At 44.0% G+C, this 17,371-nt stretch overlaps 1 protein-coding gene across 1 annotated transcript in view; it reads left to right on the forward strand.

The window, feature by feature from the left end:
* Nucleotides 1–4,298: 4,298 nt before the first annotated feature.
* The window catches only part of INTS9 (integrator complex subunit 9), a 55,789-nt gene continuing 42,716 nt past the window's right edge, over nt 4,299–17,371 (forward strand). The window contains exons 1-5 of the mRNA XM_005429783.3: nt 4,299–4,423; nt 8,645–8,705; nt 10,814–10,876; nt 14,507–14,646; nt 16,263–16,349. Coding sequence (XP_005429840.1) covers nt 4,359–4,423; nt 8,645–8,705; nt 10,814–10,876; nt 14,507–14,646; nt 16,263–16,349 — 416 coding nt within the window. The 5' untranslated portion in view covers nt 4,299–4,358. The remainder of the gene's footprint in view (nt 4,424–8,644; nt 8,706–10,813; nt 10,877–14,506; nt 14,647–16,262; nt 16,350–17,371) is intronic.

The following is a 17,371-nucleotide window of genomic DNA, read 5'->3' on the forward strand; positions in this document are numbered from 1 at the left end:
ATAAGGGGGTGATAGTGGGGCGGTGAGGGGATGGTGCGGGATTTGGGGATTTGGGTGGGGAGGGGCTGAGGGGTCGGCCCTGAGGTGTGGGGGAAGGCGGGGGTCGGCCCTGAGTGGGGAGGGTGAGGAGGGGGGTGATTACCCGGGTTTGAGGTGTTGGATGGGATCAAATCTTAGCAGGATGCTGGGGGAGGAGGAGGAGGAGAAAATGTTTCTCAGCCTTCCTAGCCCTAAACATGAGTCTGGCGTGGAGCTGTGCCCCTGCACATGTGGCTTCTGCTGGACTCTGCGAGGAATGTGAATAAATACCAGTGGTTTGTGATAAAGACGTTTTCCATCTGCAGTGTGATAATGCAGGGAGATGCTAACAAAAAAAAAAATCAGCCTGGAACAGCTTTGCCAAGGGTGCACCTTGCTTCTGACAGGGGTTTTGGTTCTGATATTACAGTCTCCTGTCAGAAAGTACATGACCCATGATATTGGTCTCCTCTCTTGAACTGTTTCACTTTCCTGGAGACCTTGGATTCAAGAGCTGCTTTGCTTTCCAGGAAGAATTTCAGTTGCACATAATGTGCCGCAGTTCTTGGTCTGGAGGTGAAAACCCAAGCAGTTTTCAACATACCTGAGCATAATATTTGATTTATTTAATCTGAAGTGACACCATTATTCAATTTAAGATTGTCTCTTGATTTTGAGACTGAGCAGTGTGTTATAACAAAGCTTCATAGAAGCAGATGTGCTGTTTTAACACTTTTAGGAAATCACTCTCCATGGAAGTGTGTACAATTAATTCCAGAGGCAGGTGGTCAAGGAGTTTGATCCTGCTTAATCTTACCTGTGTGATAAGGATCTGTGCAGGGATGAATATTTCCAGTGGGACAAACACTGCAAAGTCAAGCACTTCTGGGTGTGATTGTAGAGGCTGATCGAATTCAGTGGGGAAAAGCAAACTGGAAAATCTTTATTTAAAGACCCCAGTGGAAATGCAGAGCTCTTTTAATGTTTAGAGTTAGGGACAGAGGGAAGGGAAATACAAACTAACTGTCTGGAGTCTGTATTGCAGCATTTTTAGACTGTTTTTAAATTCAGGTACTGAGAATTATAAGATGAGATTCTTCATCTTATATTTCTCTGGAGATGTGTCTAAATTTGGGGTTGTAAGTAGAGGAGTCAGGTGCTTTTTATTCTCTTTTCTCATAGATTTGGGTTGAATTTGGAAGAACAGGGTAGAGGTGAGGGACTAGTGGAATGTTCCCTGTCCATGGCAGAGGGGTTGGGATAAGATGAGCTTCAAGGTCCCTTCCAACCCAAACCATTCTGGAATTGTCTCCAGGTCTGATTCAGAATCCAGTGAAAACCTCAGGCTCCCACAAACTCAAATGTGCTTTGACTCAGGCAGGCCTCAGTGCTCATTTCCCCCCAGCTTTTAAGCTGGCATGTGATACTAATACTGGAGGAATGCACTGCAGGATTTGTTGGCTTCACTTGGAATTCCAAGCTCTGCCTTTAACCTGCACAACTCTGAGTGTTTTGGAGCTGCAAGTTTGAGCCACCACCTCTCTGCCCTCCATGAGATGCTCATGGAATGGGATGTCTGTGGAGAACCTGCCTCTCCCAGACCCTGAGCATCTGGAATCAGCCCCTCAACTTGTGCCCCACTGCCAAACTTTCATCCAATTTGCAAATCCTGCCAGGAGAGCTGTGAGCTGAGCACATTTATGCTTTTTGTGTGTTTTGTGTTATTTTTTTATGTGACTTTTGGAGTTAGGAGATGAGGCACCTTTGTGTGTTGGCTGCACCAGCCTTTAGCCATAAGGGAATCAAGCTGGAAGCAAGCAAATCTTGGAATAAAAAACTTGCATTTTAGTCCAGCCAGGAACATGAGTGAAAGGTCTGGATGGGTTTTAAACAGTAACAAGTATAAACTGTGTGGAAATGATCACATTTATAAAGTGCAGAGACACACATAGTGCAAACACTTCTATTCCTGGATTCCTAATCCAGAATTCTAACAGAGGTGCAGGCCCAGCAATGTCACCTGTGCAAACAGCTGTATAGAAAATACAAATTGCCATTTTTATTTTTCTGTCACTTTGTATGAATCTGGTAGAAAGAATCCATTGACTCCCAGGAATCCATTTACCTCAGCATGACAGCCACAGAGAGAGATGATTTTAGCTGCTTTTAAAGAAGGAAAAAAGGAAGATTTTCCAGTTAGGTCATAGATGTCAGGGTTGTGATACTACTCATGATTACAAAAAAAAAGGCAAGAAAATATTTTGCTGATAAAAGTGGTGATATTTCATTGCCTTTTTTAATTACCAATAGTTTAAAAGCCACAAAAAATAGAACTTATTTTTCCCTTCATTTCTTTCTATTTACTTCAATTTATAGCTTCATTTGTCAAAGTTCTGGTCTGGTGAGAACTTAATTTCACGTGAGAGTGTTACATTTGTGAATAAACCAAGTGAATTCCTCACTCCTTCGCCAGCTTGGCTTTACATATTTTTTTAAACTTTACTAAAAGAAAGACAAAATGTGATGTAACCCCTTAATAATTAAGGCTTTGTGAATTTAAAGCAAAACTCTCTGTGATATTTTAAATTTAATATTTGAGGCTTAGTCGGTTTTACTATTTAAATATAGTTTAAAGCAGGTTTTTGAGGAATGTATGTAAATAGACTTCTTGAGGGCTGTTAATCCAGACAGTTGCAGTCCTGTGTTAACATTATTGTGAGCAGACGTAGAAAATGAAATTATTCATCTCCCTTTTTTCCACTTGGTAGAGGGAAGTATAGAACACAAGCTTAAGGGATAAATTACTGAGAAAAATATCAAGTCTGTTTTTAGTGCAGTGCACGGCCAAACAAGTGGTATTTTTCATCTCCATTGACAAAAACTTGAATTTAAAAGCTCCAATTTGACCACCTGAGCGTGGCTGTGCTGCCAGATGCCCAGACTTGGGAGAGTGGAGATGCAAAAATCTCTCTTCGGAGCAGAGGAACCCTCCCGCAGAGGTGGCCACGCTCTGCTCAGACCTTTGTCTCTAATCCCACGTTTTAAACCCGACCTTTGTGTTCTGCTCTCCCTCAAAGCTCCCGCGCCTGGTTAAATGTTTGTCACTGCAGACAGGAGGTGGCTGCATCTCAATGATGCTCAAGTGCCCCCTACATCACCTGCTCACCGGCTCATTAAGCTTGCAAAGCCTTTGGGATTTGGATACACAAACCCTTCCATTCAGGTGGGGCTGCCCAGTCCCTCCTGCTTCCTGTTTGTGTTCAGCAAGACAAAAAGCAGGTGAGAACTTGTCCCAGAGCTGCTGCACCTGTGCAGGGGTTGTTGGGGCAGGTTTCTTACCAAAATAAAAAACTTGTGTTCCTGCAGGGCTTCTCTGCCTCCCTGTCCACCTCGAGTCATTTTCAAATTTTCTAGTTTTGCCAGGAGGACTGAGTTTGGAAGAAGCAGATTTCCTGGGTTTTTGAGGAAAATAGATGATTGCAAGAAAATATATATTCTGCATGTGTCCTATATCAGAGAGAAAAGCTTTGCCATCCACTCAACCCTTGGGATCAGAAAAACTGCCTGAAGAAAACCTGCCCCTTAATACCCTGACATGGGGAAATCTCAGTGAACACACACAGCTGAGGGACACAGATTAATGGGAAATCATGGTTTATTTTGGTGTGCAAGGAACTGTGTTTAAAAACAAGGGGGGAAAGGCAGTTTGTGAGCTCCATTCACAGAATCACTGAGGTTGGAAAAGACCTCCATGATCGAGTCCAACCTGTGACTGACCCCACCTTGTCACTCGGTGCCACATCCAGTCATTCCTTGGACACCTCCAGGGATGGGGACTCCAAACCTCCCTGGGCAGCCCCTCCCACTGCCTGTCCACCCTTTCCATGGAGAAATTCTTCCTGGTGTCCAACCTGAACCTCCCCTGGCACAATTGGAGGCTGTTTCCTCTCACCCTCTCCCTGTTCCCTGGGAGCAGAGCCTGACCCTCCCAGCTGTCCCCTCCTGTCATGGAGTTGTGCTGAGCCACAGGGTCCCCCCCGAGCCTTCTTTTCTCCAGGCTGAGCCCCTTTCCCAGCTCCCCCAGCCCCTCCTGGTGCTCCAGCCCCTTCCCCAGCCCCATTCCCTGCCCTGGACACCCTCCAGCCTCTCAGTGTCCTTGCAGTGAGGGGCCCAGAGCTGGACACAGGATTCAAGGTGTGGCTTCACCAGTGCCCAGCACACAGGGAAGGGTCATGTTCTGAAAGGTCCTGAGTAACTCCTCCTCATTCTTCTTCCAGTACTGCCTGTCAGGACATCCAACCTTGCCATGCAACGTGCTCAAGTTCAAATCCACCACCATCATGCTGGACTGTGGGCTGGATATGACGTCTACCCTCAATTTCCTCCCCCTGCCTCTGGTCCAGAGGTGAGTTCTGTGGCCTGTCAGCACTTAGTCTGCATCTTCTTGGGTTGCAGTTGGAGTGCTGTGCCTGAAATGGTGTATTGAAAGGAGGGAGGGGATGGGTACAAATGAACAGCATCATCTGATATCATAAATAGACTTTGTTCACTTAAAAATTCTCTTTATCAAAATAACGTCCTTTGGCTCAGTAGACGGAAGACATTTTATGGATTTATTGATTGGTTTTTCTAGATAATTTATTCTAAGCTTCAGTAAAGTATTGCTGCAACTGCTCAGCACAAGTGAGGTCACATATCTGTCATCTTTCTGGCTTCTTCATGCAAGATGAGATAAATGGGTAACTGAGATGGAGTGCGGGGAGCCCAGCAAGTCCTGTTTAACCACCATCTTCTCAGGCTGTTCTTCAGAGCACGGACTAATGCAAAGAAAATTGCACTTAGCAGCCCTGGTTAGTTGCCTGCATGGCATAATTGTTCCCTTTTAAAAGTTAAATAAATAAAAGGGCTGTGCAGCTGGGCATGGGATTGGAACAGCAGAGGAACAAAAATAGAGTCTAGAACAGAATCCTGAGATCTCCTTTCTGTGCCCTGCTACAAAGTTGTATTTCCCCAGGTTTTTAGACAAATTTGGGTAGTAAGTTAGGTTGGCATGTTTTGTGTAAATGGAATTAATGACAAAAATTAGCAGTTGGAAAGGTGGGAATGAGTCACTCTCAGTGATGGGGAGGAGTAGGAGTTTTCTCAAAAGCTGTTTAGTAACTTTGATCCACAAGGAAATAAGTGAGGAACATTCTGGGCTTAGGGAAGGCTTGATTGAGAGAGGGGAAAATACAATTGGAAAAGGGAGTTTCCTAAGTGACCTAGTAAGGTTAAAGCAGTTTGTCCAGCACTTCCTATGATTTGTTATTTTTTAGAAAGTAGAGGAAAGGAATAGACAATGTGGGCATTGTTCTGCAAGAACCTGGAGTTCAGGATCTGCTGTAGAGAGGCAGGAGATGCCCTCAGAGGGATCAGTGTGAATCAGTCAATTTGTGTCCCATTCCATAGTGCAGCTGCTGACTACACCAATTGGTGCAGTAATAGATTTTGAACATTTTGGAAATCCAGGTACAAACAGAATGCCTTACATTTGCTTTCTCCCACCCCTCAAAAAAAAAAAGGAAGTTGAGAGAGGAAGAAGTAGCAAAATGAGGTGATTGAACAAAGGCTTAAGAGGTTCTTTAGAGCAGTAGGAATCAGCTTTCCCCTGGGATGTGGCAGCTTTGTCTGCTGATAGCAGACCCTGGGAATGAACAGCCAAATTGCAGGTCACAACCTGGAATTCCCCAAGCCCCTCCAGAATGTCGGCACTAAAATGACTCAAACTCAATAAGAGAGGATGTCAGATTTGACCCCTGATGGCCCAGTGGAATCGGAGCAAACATTTGGATTTAAATCCAATCAATCTTGTCGGTGAGGTGACTGAACACCCCTTAGAGCAAGGATTGGCCTGAGCACATGGACTTGGGCAAGTAATTGATCTCCTCTGCAAACCAGGTGTCCTGCAGAGAGTTGAGGAAATAAGTCAGAAATGTGAGGAGGAATGTGGCTGCCACTGCAAAGTCCTTATCTCTCTGTAGTACTCATAGTTGTACCATTTGAGATTAGGAGTCCATTACCATGATGTCCAAACACCTCTGAAATTCAAATGTGTGTTATCAACATAACGTGGGGTGACAGAGAGCTGACATTGTCATCAGATGCCAGGTAAGGTGACAGGAAGGATTGACTGCCTGAGGGATTTGAACACAGATCTGGTGTTCTGTCCAGCTGCATCCTCTCAGAACCAGATGTGCTGATTGGAGATGGACATGAGTGAGACTTTAACCTGAGAGCAGCCATGCTTCTCTCTGCTGTCTTTAGCCAGAGATTCCAGCAGGATCCATGAACTCCTTGGATTCTGCAAATCTCAATATGTGATCTGCCCAAATGTGTGATATTACAGGGAATCTTTGCTACACAGCTCAATCCCGGGTCATACCTGGCATGGGAGCCTCCTTGAGCAAATATTTTGAGAGCCTGCGCTCTAATCTATAAGAGAGGAAAGTGCTGCAGTGTTTCTGGCATTAAAGGGACTGGGCATTTTTTAGAGTTTTTTGCTCTTCAAAGAAATGCCAGTGCAAAGGTATTTAGATATCCCCTTGCCCTGGAAATGGCATTCCCTGTTCTCACCAGCCCATGGAGCATGTGCAGAGCACCTGCAGCTGCCCAGCTCTTTATGCTCCTGTACTTTAAAGGAGGTTTGTCAACTGGAGTTTTCTCCCCTGCACCAAAGTCAAATGCAAAACGGTAAAATGAACATGTGGGAAGCTCTTAACCTTTCCTGTCTAGCCATGACACACTTGCTCACATTATTTATGGGACAGTTCCAGCTATTTTGGATTAATCAATCACTCTATTACAATGTCAAAACGATGTCAGGAGGAGCTGTGTTGCCTCTTGGCTTCAAGGTAAAGAGTCCTTTCTGTCCTGTGTTGCTTGTTCTGCTTTCAGCCACACACAAGACACGCCTGCTCATTTTGCCTCCCCTGGCTCTTCACTCCTCAGTGGATGCCAGTTTAGTACAAGTTTAGTGCTCTTTCATCATGGATAAAGCAAAACTTTTGCTAGGTTAAATTGTGGGGAGTAGGACAAGTAAAGCCTATTCTGCTCTGCCTCGTGCTGCTGAAACCACAGATGGACCCAGGGATTTGCAAGGCACAAGGCACTGACCTGACCTTGTGCTGGTGTTGAGACATTGGACTGCAGCCCTCCAGGTGGCCCTTCCAGCCGAGCTTCCTGTCCTATCCCCCTGTATCTGACAGAGTTGTTGCATATCAGAGTGCTTTGTTCTTGCTTTGTCCATAACTCTTTTAGACTCACTGCACCAATTCTACTGAGCCCCCTCAGTCTCCAAATTACTGCTCCTACGTTGTGCTTTTGAACAATCCACTGGGCAGCACATTTAGTCACTTCATCTCTTCTGTCATCAGACTTCTTCAGCCTCGCTCTTTATCCTCAGAAGGGAATTGCCCTCCTGGCACAGCTCCTCCGTGACAGATCCTTCTGCTCTCACCTCTTACCTTCTGTCTTCACTACTTGACTCATGGATTTCCCCTTTTTCCTTCCTTGTGACTTACTGGGGTGTCAGAATTTGTTCTTTTATACTGCTGTTAGTCTGAACACAGCATTCCTCTGAGCCCTTGAATCACTTCCTATTTTCAAAATGTTGAATTTGAAAATGCTTTTAGGATATAACATGCCTGTCTGCAGAGCTTAGTGCACAGCACTTGCAAAGTACATTGCAACCAGGTTCTGTGTCCAAATCTGAAGTTGTTGCAGGGTTTGGTTTCAGGTGGGTTCAATTCCCTTGTTTACTCAATTTTTTTTTTTTAATTTGTGTAAAAAACTTCAGTCCGGGCAAAGAGTGTATTTAGAGCTAAGTTGTAGGCTCATACAAAAACCAGATGTGACTGTGAAATATAAATAAGTCTCTCAGTTACGGTAGCAAGAAATGCTGCAGCCATTACTGCTGTAAACTCAGAATTACAATGTCTACCTTTAAATTCCTTTATTAGCATTTGAAACTATTAAAAAAGGGTCTCTGCTGTTGCTTAGACCCTGCAGTTCAGAGCAAAGCCTCCTTGTCCCTGTATCCCGTACAGCTGTTGGTGTGGGTCTTCAGGGTGACACCCAGGCATGAAACCATGGTTTATGTGGGTATAAAATCTCAACCTGTGTCTATAAATGACTTGGTCCACAGCATCAGTCTTTCCCTGCCACTGCTGATGGGAATATTTGTCTGTTGTCCTCTGTCCCAGAACAGTTTTATGGTGCTTTTGTGTTGTTTCGAGCACAGAGTTTGTTGCTGCCCTAACTTCTGTTTATTCATCCACTTTCACCACAGGGAACTCAGCAGCACTGAGCCTTTTTAAAATCCTCACCATAAATGACTAAAAACTCCCTGTGTGCTTTGTCCTCTGATTTATTTTTACTTATAAATGTCATAATCATGATTTGTAAAAGTCATTTTGGTGAACACTTAACCACAGTGAAACTGTCTGTCTGTTTTATTGGGACTGTTACTTCCCTGAGACAGGAATGGTGTTCTCTGCCTGTATGACACCAAGCAGAAGGTCTGTGCTTAGCCACTGATAATAATTCAGTTCATATTGAAATAATTTTTCTTCTTTCTTTCTTTTCACAGCCCCAGGCTGTCCAAACTTCCTGGTTGGGTTTTAAAAGATGGAAGCATGTTTCTGGACAAGGTACTGGAGTGATGCTTGGAATTTTCTTGCCATGCAAAAAGCCACCTGACAGGTTGAGAGCTGGTGCTGCAGGAGCTGACTCATCCCAAATGTTTCTCTGTGTACCTCTAGCAGCCAGGATGTCCTTGCAGAGCAGAGAACGTTTTGAAACAAAATGCTAATAGCAACTGTCAGGCTTCAGAGGTAGCCTAGATTATAAAAAAATCTGCTTAAAATGCACAAGTCGTCAGTGTGAATATTTTTGTATTTCATGAAGCTCCATAAATAATAGTGCTTCGTCTTCTTAGAGTGCCTTTTATTCCACTGTCTCACTTTTCTGCCACTGAGGCTTCAGAGCATGCCTATAAATGAGGTTGGTTTCATACCTTTTTCAGGCAGAACTATGAGAAAGGCAATGGTTTGCCTATGGGAGGTCTCTCAGAGAGGAAAAGCATGGCTTTGGCCTCTGAAATCAACATGTGTTCTGCTGCTGGACATAGCAGGGAGGATATTATCTCCAGCCTCCTGATTCTAAGACACAGAACTTCCTCAGCAACATGAGAGACACAGAATTGCTCTTTTTTCCCCCCCTCTTTTCATTGCATCAGTTTTGGAGGCAGAATTTATCTGAGGCTTCAACCAAAACTTGGCACTGCAGCGGCCAGCTTGATCTGCCATAAGGGAACAATGAACACAAAAAATATGTCAGATGTTAGTAAAATAGGCAGATACATTTCAAATGTGGGCAGCAATAGGTACCAGTGGAGAAAATGCTTAATAGACTGTTCTCTGACTATGGGAACATTAAAGCAAACAGTGATAATAGTTGCTTTTGTAGGGGACTTTGAGGTGGACAAAATGGATTGATCTGATTTTTACAGACAAGAGAGCTGAAGATCATAGATTAAAGACCCGATTTTTCTTCTCATTGGAGACAAAAGAAACTGTGCAGGCAGCATTTCTGTTGGTAAAATAGTAACAGCTCTATTCAGAGCACTTGCTAACTGGCAGTTGCAGGGCTGCAGAGGCTCAGGGGCAGAAATGGAGTTGCTCAGTTTGAATTCCCTGGAATTTGTGTCTCCTGAACCCCAGCTTTGGTGTCAGAGCTCTGGGCTCCAAAGAATGGACAGACTGTCACTGTAGTTTTATTTGGAATATATTTAAATTTCTGGGATGCTGCTGCTGCAGTGTGTGCTCAGGAGAAACCTCCAAACTCACACAATGGCAATGGAAATTGTGTTAAAAATTCAAAGGCGGCTCTCTTAACTTCACCTTGACCACTATAAGTGCTTGGAATGGTAAATTCTTTGACCCATGCTGGAAAAAGCCAAGGGAAGGAGTCAAAGGGGGGTGTTTCATCATGTAAGGTGGACATTCCTGTTACAGCACTCAGTTTTAAAACTTCAGTCCTGGAGAGGCTTTGAAATGTGCTGTGATCTACTTTTAATCATTTTGAACTCCCTTGAGATGAGGTTAGGAGACTTCTGCCACTAGATGTAATTGCTCATTCGTTATTAGTTGGCAGGTGCACTGTAATTATTAAGAATTGGATTCAATCTTTAATTCTGTCAGTCTAAAGCCGGCTGGTACCACTTGCTTTGGGACAGGAGAGAAGGCAGGGTGGGTGGTAGGGAGCCTGTGAGTTGGGAATGTTTTTGTTCCACCCTGAAGAATGTGACTTCTCATGTGACAAAAATTTTTGATGTCAGCCTTAAAAAAGAGGAAGAAAATAGGGAATTAACAAAATGTGCCATGTGGAAATTAGACCCCCAAAAGTTGTATTATCAAATACTCTGAGACAAGGGTTCTAAATGGTATTTAGGTTCTAGTAAGACAGAAGAGGTTGGATGTTATTTGGAACCAGGGCTCTTTACCTACCAGAGTGCTCTCTCTTTCCTTCCCAAAGAGGATTTGATCCCTTCAGGTACCAAGCAGCCTCATCTGCCATGAAAGCAATTTCAGCAGATCTGCCTGCACCAAATCATGTCTAGAAGGGGGATAAATGTCCTCTAATAATGGGCTGGAAATTACCTGTGATAAAGAAAGCGTCTGGAAAATCCAAAATATGCTGCCTTGGATAACACTGTGTTGTATTTTTGTGTCTCCTCTGTTGGTGTGATTTTTTACAGGAGCTGAAGGAGTGCTCTGGCCATGTGTTTGTAGACTCTGTGCCTGAGTTCTGCTTGCCAGAGGTGAGTTTGTTCAAAGCCTTACTGAAAAATCTGACTCCATTCAATCACATGGGTGAAACCTGTTAAGTAGTTGTTGTTGTTGTTGTTATTGTTAGAAGTAGTAGTAGTAGTAGTAGTAGTACTACTACTACAAGGTTCCTGCTAATTTATTAATACTCAGCAAATAATACTGCTAAAACTCTGTGTTGTTAAGGTGCTTTCATGTTCTTTGGCACTGGAAAAAGGATGGAAACAACCTTTTTCAACCATGGTTTTTGGAGACATGGAAGGTCTCCTTGAGCAAATAATCTGACACAAGAATAACACTGAACAAATAATCTGACACAAGAATAAGACTTCCTTTTTGTGGGCTTTTCAAAGACAACCAGACTGAGCTGGGCTGACTGACAAGATCCATGTGCTGATCTAGATGAGGGCAGGCCATGAAGGTGAGGACAGCTGCTTGTCTCTAACCACAGATGCAGGACATGCCTGGGGAGCCATCTGTGGTTAAGCCAGGTTGGATTCTGCTGGCTGCTCTTCTGTCAGCAGCACTTTCAGGTTAAAAACTTTTACAGCCTCTTTGAGGGCCTTCATATCCACGAGCATGGCTGCAAGTGGCTGCTCAAGCTGGTTTTTACTGGAATTTCTGGATTTAGAAAAGGCAACCAAGACCATTGAAGATGTTTGGATTACCTGGAATCACCCAGTGGATATGGGGAGTGCTGTAGGAGAAATGAAGATATAAAAAGCTGAGCAGAGAGAGGTGGGGATAAATAATGGAGAGTAGAATGGGAACAGTATCCCTTTCCCTAGTGTGTTCAGAGAGCAGAGTTTTTTTTTTCCTTTCTACCTGACCTTGCAGACAGGAAGCCCAAAACACTCCTGGAAGGTTGCTGTCAGCCTGCTGAGGTTCTGGCAATATTGTTCCCATGTGTGGATTCCATGGTACTCACCTCTGGCATCAATCTTGTCATCTTGATTCTTCCCAACAAGTTGGCAGCTCTGGAACTGGTTTTGGCAAGTGGTTCCAACAGATCATAACCATTCCAACCTAGCTGGAATTGTTATAATCTAATCACACCAAAAAAGACCAGCCTAAAACCCTAATAATTCTGTGTTCTTGTGAATTCTGAGTTCTTGTGAATTCTGGGTTCTTCTTCTTTTGGTTACTGTCCTGTGAAACTGAGGGATGTGGGAAGCATCTGTGTGTGCAGAAAGGGCCATTATGGCCCAGATCTTGGGAAGAACAGGGTTTATGTGCTGGATTCTCTTTGGAATGATTACCTGCTGGAGTTTAGGGTGCTTCAGCCAGACTTTCTGGTTACTTTGGGCTGGAAAATACCCACATGTGTAGCTCTGAATATGACAGACAGGGAGTCACTGCTTCATCGCACTGCTGTTATGACTGCACAAAGCTGCTTCCCAGCAGCCCATCCTACAACCAGAACATGGCAACCAACTGCACATCACCATTGCAGGGACTTTAAAAACGGCCTCTCAGATGTTTCCCAAAATTCCCAGCAGATGCCACATCTCCTTCATGAACACTGGGAAGAGATCTGCTGTGACACCCAGTTCACACCTTGAGCTCACCTATCTGCAGGAGGTTCAGGAGTCATGGCCAGCTGCAAACAGAGTGGAAATGTTGCTGCTGTTTGGCAACACGGGATAAGAGGGAGCTTGTGTGGAAAAGGCTTTTACTTTATCTCCTTCCATGCCACTTCTTTTGAAGAAACTTGTCTGCAGAAGCAGTTAGCCAGAGAATCTCTGTATCACTTCCAGAACACCATTGCCAGAGCAAACCAAGATTTGGGTCTAATCCAGCAGCCACAAGGTGAGATGAGGCTGTCTCAGCAGCAGAGTACTCTCACACATGTCAGAGTGCAGGGTGAAGCCCTCTCTTTGCTTGGCAACTTTCTGCTCTCTCACTTCACACGCAAGAAACATTTTTAAGCCTCTTCAGCATAAAGGCACTTTAGTGAAATCTCTGCAAGCCCCAGGGAAGATTTCACTTTGTTTTGGTTTTGACACCCTTTTCATGCTATCAGTAAATGCTTCTAGGGTGCTGAGATGTGGCATGCTTGAGGTTGGAAAGTGCTGCTGTGCATCCTCCTGATGGCTCTCCTGGGCTGGGATTCAGCTCAGGACTGGAGCCCCTCTGCTCTGGAGCCAGGCTGAGACCTGGGGGTGTTCCCCTGGAGAAGAGAAGGCTCCAGGGAGACCTCAGAGCCCCCTCCAGGGCCTAAAGGGGCTCCAGGAGAGCTGGAGAGGGACTGGGGACAAGGGATGGAGGGACAGGACACAGGGAATGGCTTCCCACTGCCAGAGGGCAGGGATGGATGGGATATTGGGAAGGAATTCTTTGCTAGGAGGGTGAGGAGGCCCTGTCAGAGGTTGCCCAGAGGAGCTGTGGCTGCCCCTGGATCCCTGGAAGTGTCCAAGGCCAGGTTGGACAGGGCTTGGAGCAACCTGGGATCGTGGAAGATGTCCCTGGGTGGAACAGGTTGCTCTTTAAGGGCTTTCCCAACAAAACCAGTCCAGAATCTGATCCTGTACAGTCTGGACACAGCTGAAAGCTGTCCAAACCAAGGTGTGGACTATCCAAGCTTTGGCAGGAGCAGGCATCAGCAGATCCTTTGATACCTTGCAGGGAGTGTGTTCCTGCCTGGAAGCCCAGGAAGATAAAAGGTGCCCTGTCATGGAGCTGAGGGTGATGTTTCACCTCCTGTTCTCAGCTCAGAGATCATTGCTGATCATGGATTGAAACCATGAGTGCTTAGGAGGAGTTAAGCAGCTTGTCACCAGAGCACTGTGTCAGCCCTCTGCAAAGCAGAGTGACCTACTTTCTTGCCTTTTTTATTCAAATTGCTGGACCAAGCCTTGTAATCAGATAATATGTGCTTGATGAGTGTTGAATTCCATTAGCTGCTCTATAATAACTGAGTTAGAGGTCAGTAATCTTGTAAATTTCTGACTTGACACCATTTGTGTTATAGCATTACCAGTAAATATTTCTAATTAAAATTCTTTTAACAATGTGTGAAATCTTCTTTCACTCTCAGAACTCTTGTCTAAACTGTCACATCAAAACTAATTGGGCCCACCCATCCATTTTGTTGTATCCTGTGAATGAGCTTCATCTCCTGATGTAGAAAATGTGAATGAGAAAGATGCCAAATATTTACTTTGGGAAAATATGAGGATTATTTTTAAGCATATGGATAAATACAATCTCCATTCATCTCTTTCTTGGGGTACAGTATGATGTGCTGCATTAAAAAACAATGAAACACCCTAAATCACTGATGCAGAAATTTTGGTGTCTCTTCCTCCCTAAGGAGGTGCATACATCAATTCTTTGATAAAAGTAAAATAATCATGGATCTCATAACAGCAGCCATTTCATCACCTGAAAGACAGAAAAACCCAGGACATGGTTTCCTTTCCAGGTTGGAGAATGGAGTAATTTTAGGGGACTTTTAAAATAAATTTTGTTAATTTAAAGGCAACGTTAATCTTTGCCACAGCTGAGACATGCTTTTATAAACCAGTTACATTCTTGCAATAAAGATTAAAAAAATAGAAGTTTTCCTGCCATTTATTAAACTGCATGAAAGGGTTACAAGTTGCTTATCTCTCTGTTTTCAGACTGAACTGCTTGACCTCTCCACAGTGGATGTAATCTTGATCTCCAACTATCACTGCATGATGGCACTGCCCTACATCACAGAGTACACAGGATTCACTGGAACAGTTTATGCCACTGAGCCCACTGTTCAAATTGGCAGGTAAAAAGCCCCTTCAGATTGTCTGCTCCTCTTTCATCACTGCTGAGGAGGTGTAAAGGACAATGTGGGGAGAGGAGTGGTGTCTAATGTTCCAAAGAGGCTTTCAGGCAGGAGCTGAACACCAGCCAAGTCCTTAGTGCTGCAAATGTGTTAACTCCATGTTTCCCAACCTCTGGAACCATCAACATTTCCAGCAGGTGCTTTGTGCTGAGTCCAGGCCATAGATGTGGGACAGTGGAATTTGAGTGGGCTGAGACACCTCAGTAATTTGCCACATAGGCAACTTCAGACTTTCAAAAACCATGAATCACAGAGCTCTCCTGCTCTTCTCTGTTCCCCTTAACCAAAAGGAGACTTCCCAATCAGAAAACTACACTTGTTCCCCACAGAAACTGTGGCTGTCCCATCCCTGGAAGTGTTCACGACCAGGTTGGACAGGACTTAGAGCCACCAGGTCTAGTGGAAGGTGTCCCTGGCCATGGCAGGTGTTGGAACTAAATGATCCTCATGGTCCCTTCCAACCCAAGCCATTCTAGGATTTTATGATTCCGTATAATCACACTTTCCTCCACTCCACAGAAAGGAATTCAGGCTGACAATCTCAAATGACAGCTGAGCTACGTGAGCTCTGAACTCCAGAGAGAAGCACTAAGAAAAATGGCAGAAATAGGAGACTGAGATAGAAAAAGATATGACAGTGCAGTCAAAAACCACAACACTCATCAAACTTGCCAGTCTATTTTTACAAAATTGTCTTGTTGATTGGATGGGTCTACACCAAATGCTGCAGGTGAGGCCTAACTGGAACTGAGCTCTGTTCCTCTCTCCTGCAGGGCTGCTACATTCAGTAATTAGGAGCTAGATTAGGCCCTCCTATCTGGACTACTCTGTAAGCACTTTAGGGTAGGAATCTTTGTCCACTGAAGGTCCTGTGCAAACTTCCCATGCCAGAGTAATTCCCCCATTGTGTGAAAACAAACAGAAACTGAAGGCCCTTGTAGGTGAAAGGAATTGTGTAAATAGGAATAGAGTAGTAGACCTCTGGGTTTTACTGCTCCAGAGCTGGAGATAACAAGCAGAATCTTGTGGGAGAGTGCACTGGTGTGGTTCTCCCCGCCCCAAGTCATTCCAGATGCTGTCCTTGTGCTCCAAACTTCAAGGGAAAGCCTGCACACAATCACAAATGCTGTTTCGTTTTGGGCAGGGAAATCTGCAGTGACAATTTCTAAGGCTTGACACCTTTTCCTGTCTCAAATATGCGTTGGCAGATGAGGAGAGCTCACCCTGACAGCATGCTTGGTTTCCCTGATAGACAGGCAGCAGCTGAGGAGGTTTTGTTGTGTGTTTTGTCTCATTACTTATCACAAGCAGTCAGTAATGAAGAAATTATCTTGCACTTTCCAAATAGCCCATAACCCAGTGGGCCAGATCCTCCTCTGTTGCAAGCAGATGGAATTGGAAACACTCCTTGGATAAACAGGGGCAGTGCTGGTCATGGCCTCTGTGGGAAGAACCCCTCTGAGTATTACAATTTCTGTGGTATTTTGGAAAGATTTGGGCCAAAGTTCTCTCCTGTGTGAGAGGAGGCAGTGCTAATTTAGGTTTGATTTTTTCAGGCTCCTGATGGAAGAGCTGGTGAATTCCATTGAACGCGTGCCAAAGGCTCAGTCTGCCTCCATGTGGAAGAACAAGGAGGTGCAAAGGTAAGGAAAGGTGATTGTGCCAAAGCACCAAAGTTTGGGAGTCACTGTGAGGATGGCTCAGCTCCCACCACTTGAGATTTGCTACTGTGACTCCTTGGGTCGATTATTTCTTTAATCATTTCTGCACATTGTTGGTTTTTCAACCTCACAGATTTGTTTCTTGGAGAAAGAAAGACTTGGTAACAGCAAAGCTTCCCCTGATCTCCTCTCACACAGTTCAGCTCCATGATGGCAGATAAAACCATCAGATTTTGGTAGTAACATCATAAAAAGTTGTTGAAATAAGAAGGCTATTTAAATTTAATGACACTGCATTGGAATAATTTAAATTTAAATGGTATTTACATTTATGTTTGCTGACATACTAAGAAAGTAAAGACACAGCTGTTGGAGGTCATTGGTGTTACCTTTCTTCCCATCTTTACACCTAAACAGCAGAGTGGGCTTTTTGGCTTTCCAAAGCTTAAAGACAAATTAAAATCTGAATAAAAAAGCTTATTTTGAAGCACCATGTCCATTATTCCAGCTATACATCAAAACAAGATGCTCAGAGTTTTGAAAGCCTATGGAATCTAAAAATTATCCATACAGTTTACTAATTGTAGCTGATGCTTTCCTTGGGAATAAAAACAATTTCAGGTGCACAGCATGTTCCTTGGTGGAGACAGTTTTGGTTTTAGCACATTTTAAAGATAGGATTGGTTGATTAAAAAGTTATTTTTAAAAGCTGCTTTGTGCATTTTTAATTGATCTCCCTTTTTATACTCCTAAATCTTAAGATGGCTTGATTTAGAAGTTTCCTAAAAGTGAATTATTTCTTACATTAGAAGAGTAGCCCTGATATTTCCCAGTATCACAAAGCAAAAATTAAAAATCCAAATCACCATGGTTTTAGCTGTATATTGTGTTCCCCTGCTGAATTTAGGAGCAGTCTTTACACCATAACTCTCATTCTCCTGAAGAAGACAAGCAGATATCAAGTCAGATGTAAAGCAAAACCAAATACACTGAAATTCAGCAGG

The sequence above is a fragment of the Geospiza fortis genome, unplaced genomic scaffold (genome assembly GCF_000277835.1).
Source record: "Geospiza fortis unplaced genomic scaffold, GeoFor_1.0 scaffold319, whole genome shotgun sequence".
NCBI lineage: Eukaryota > Metazoa > Chordata > Aves > Passeriformes > Thraupidae > Geospiza > Geospiza fortis.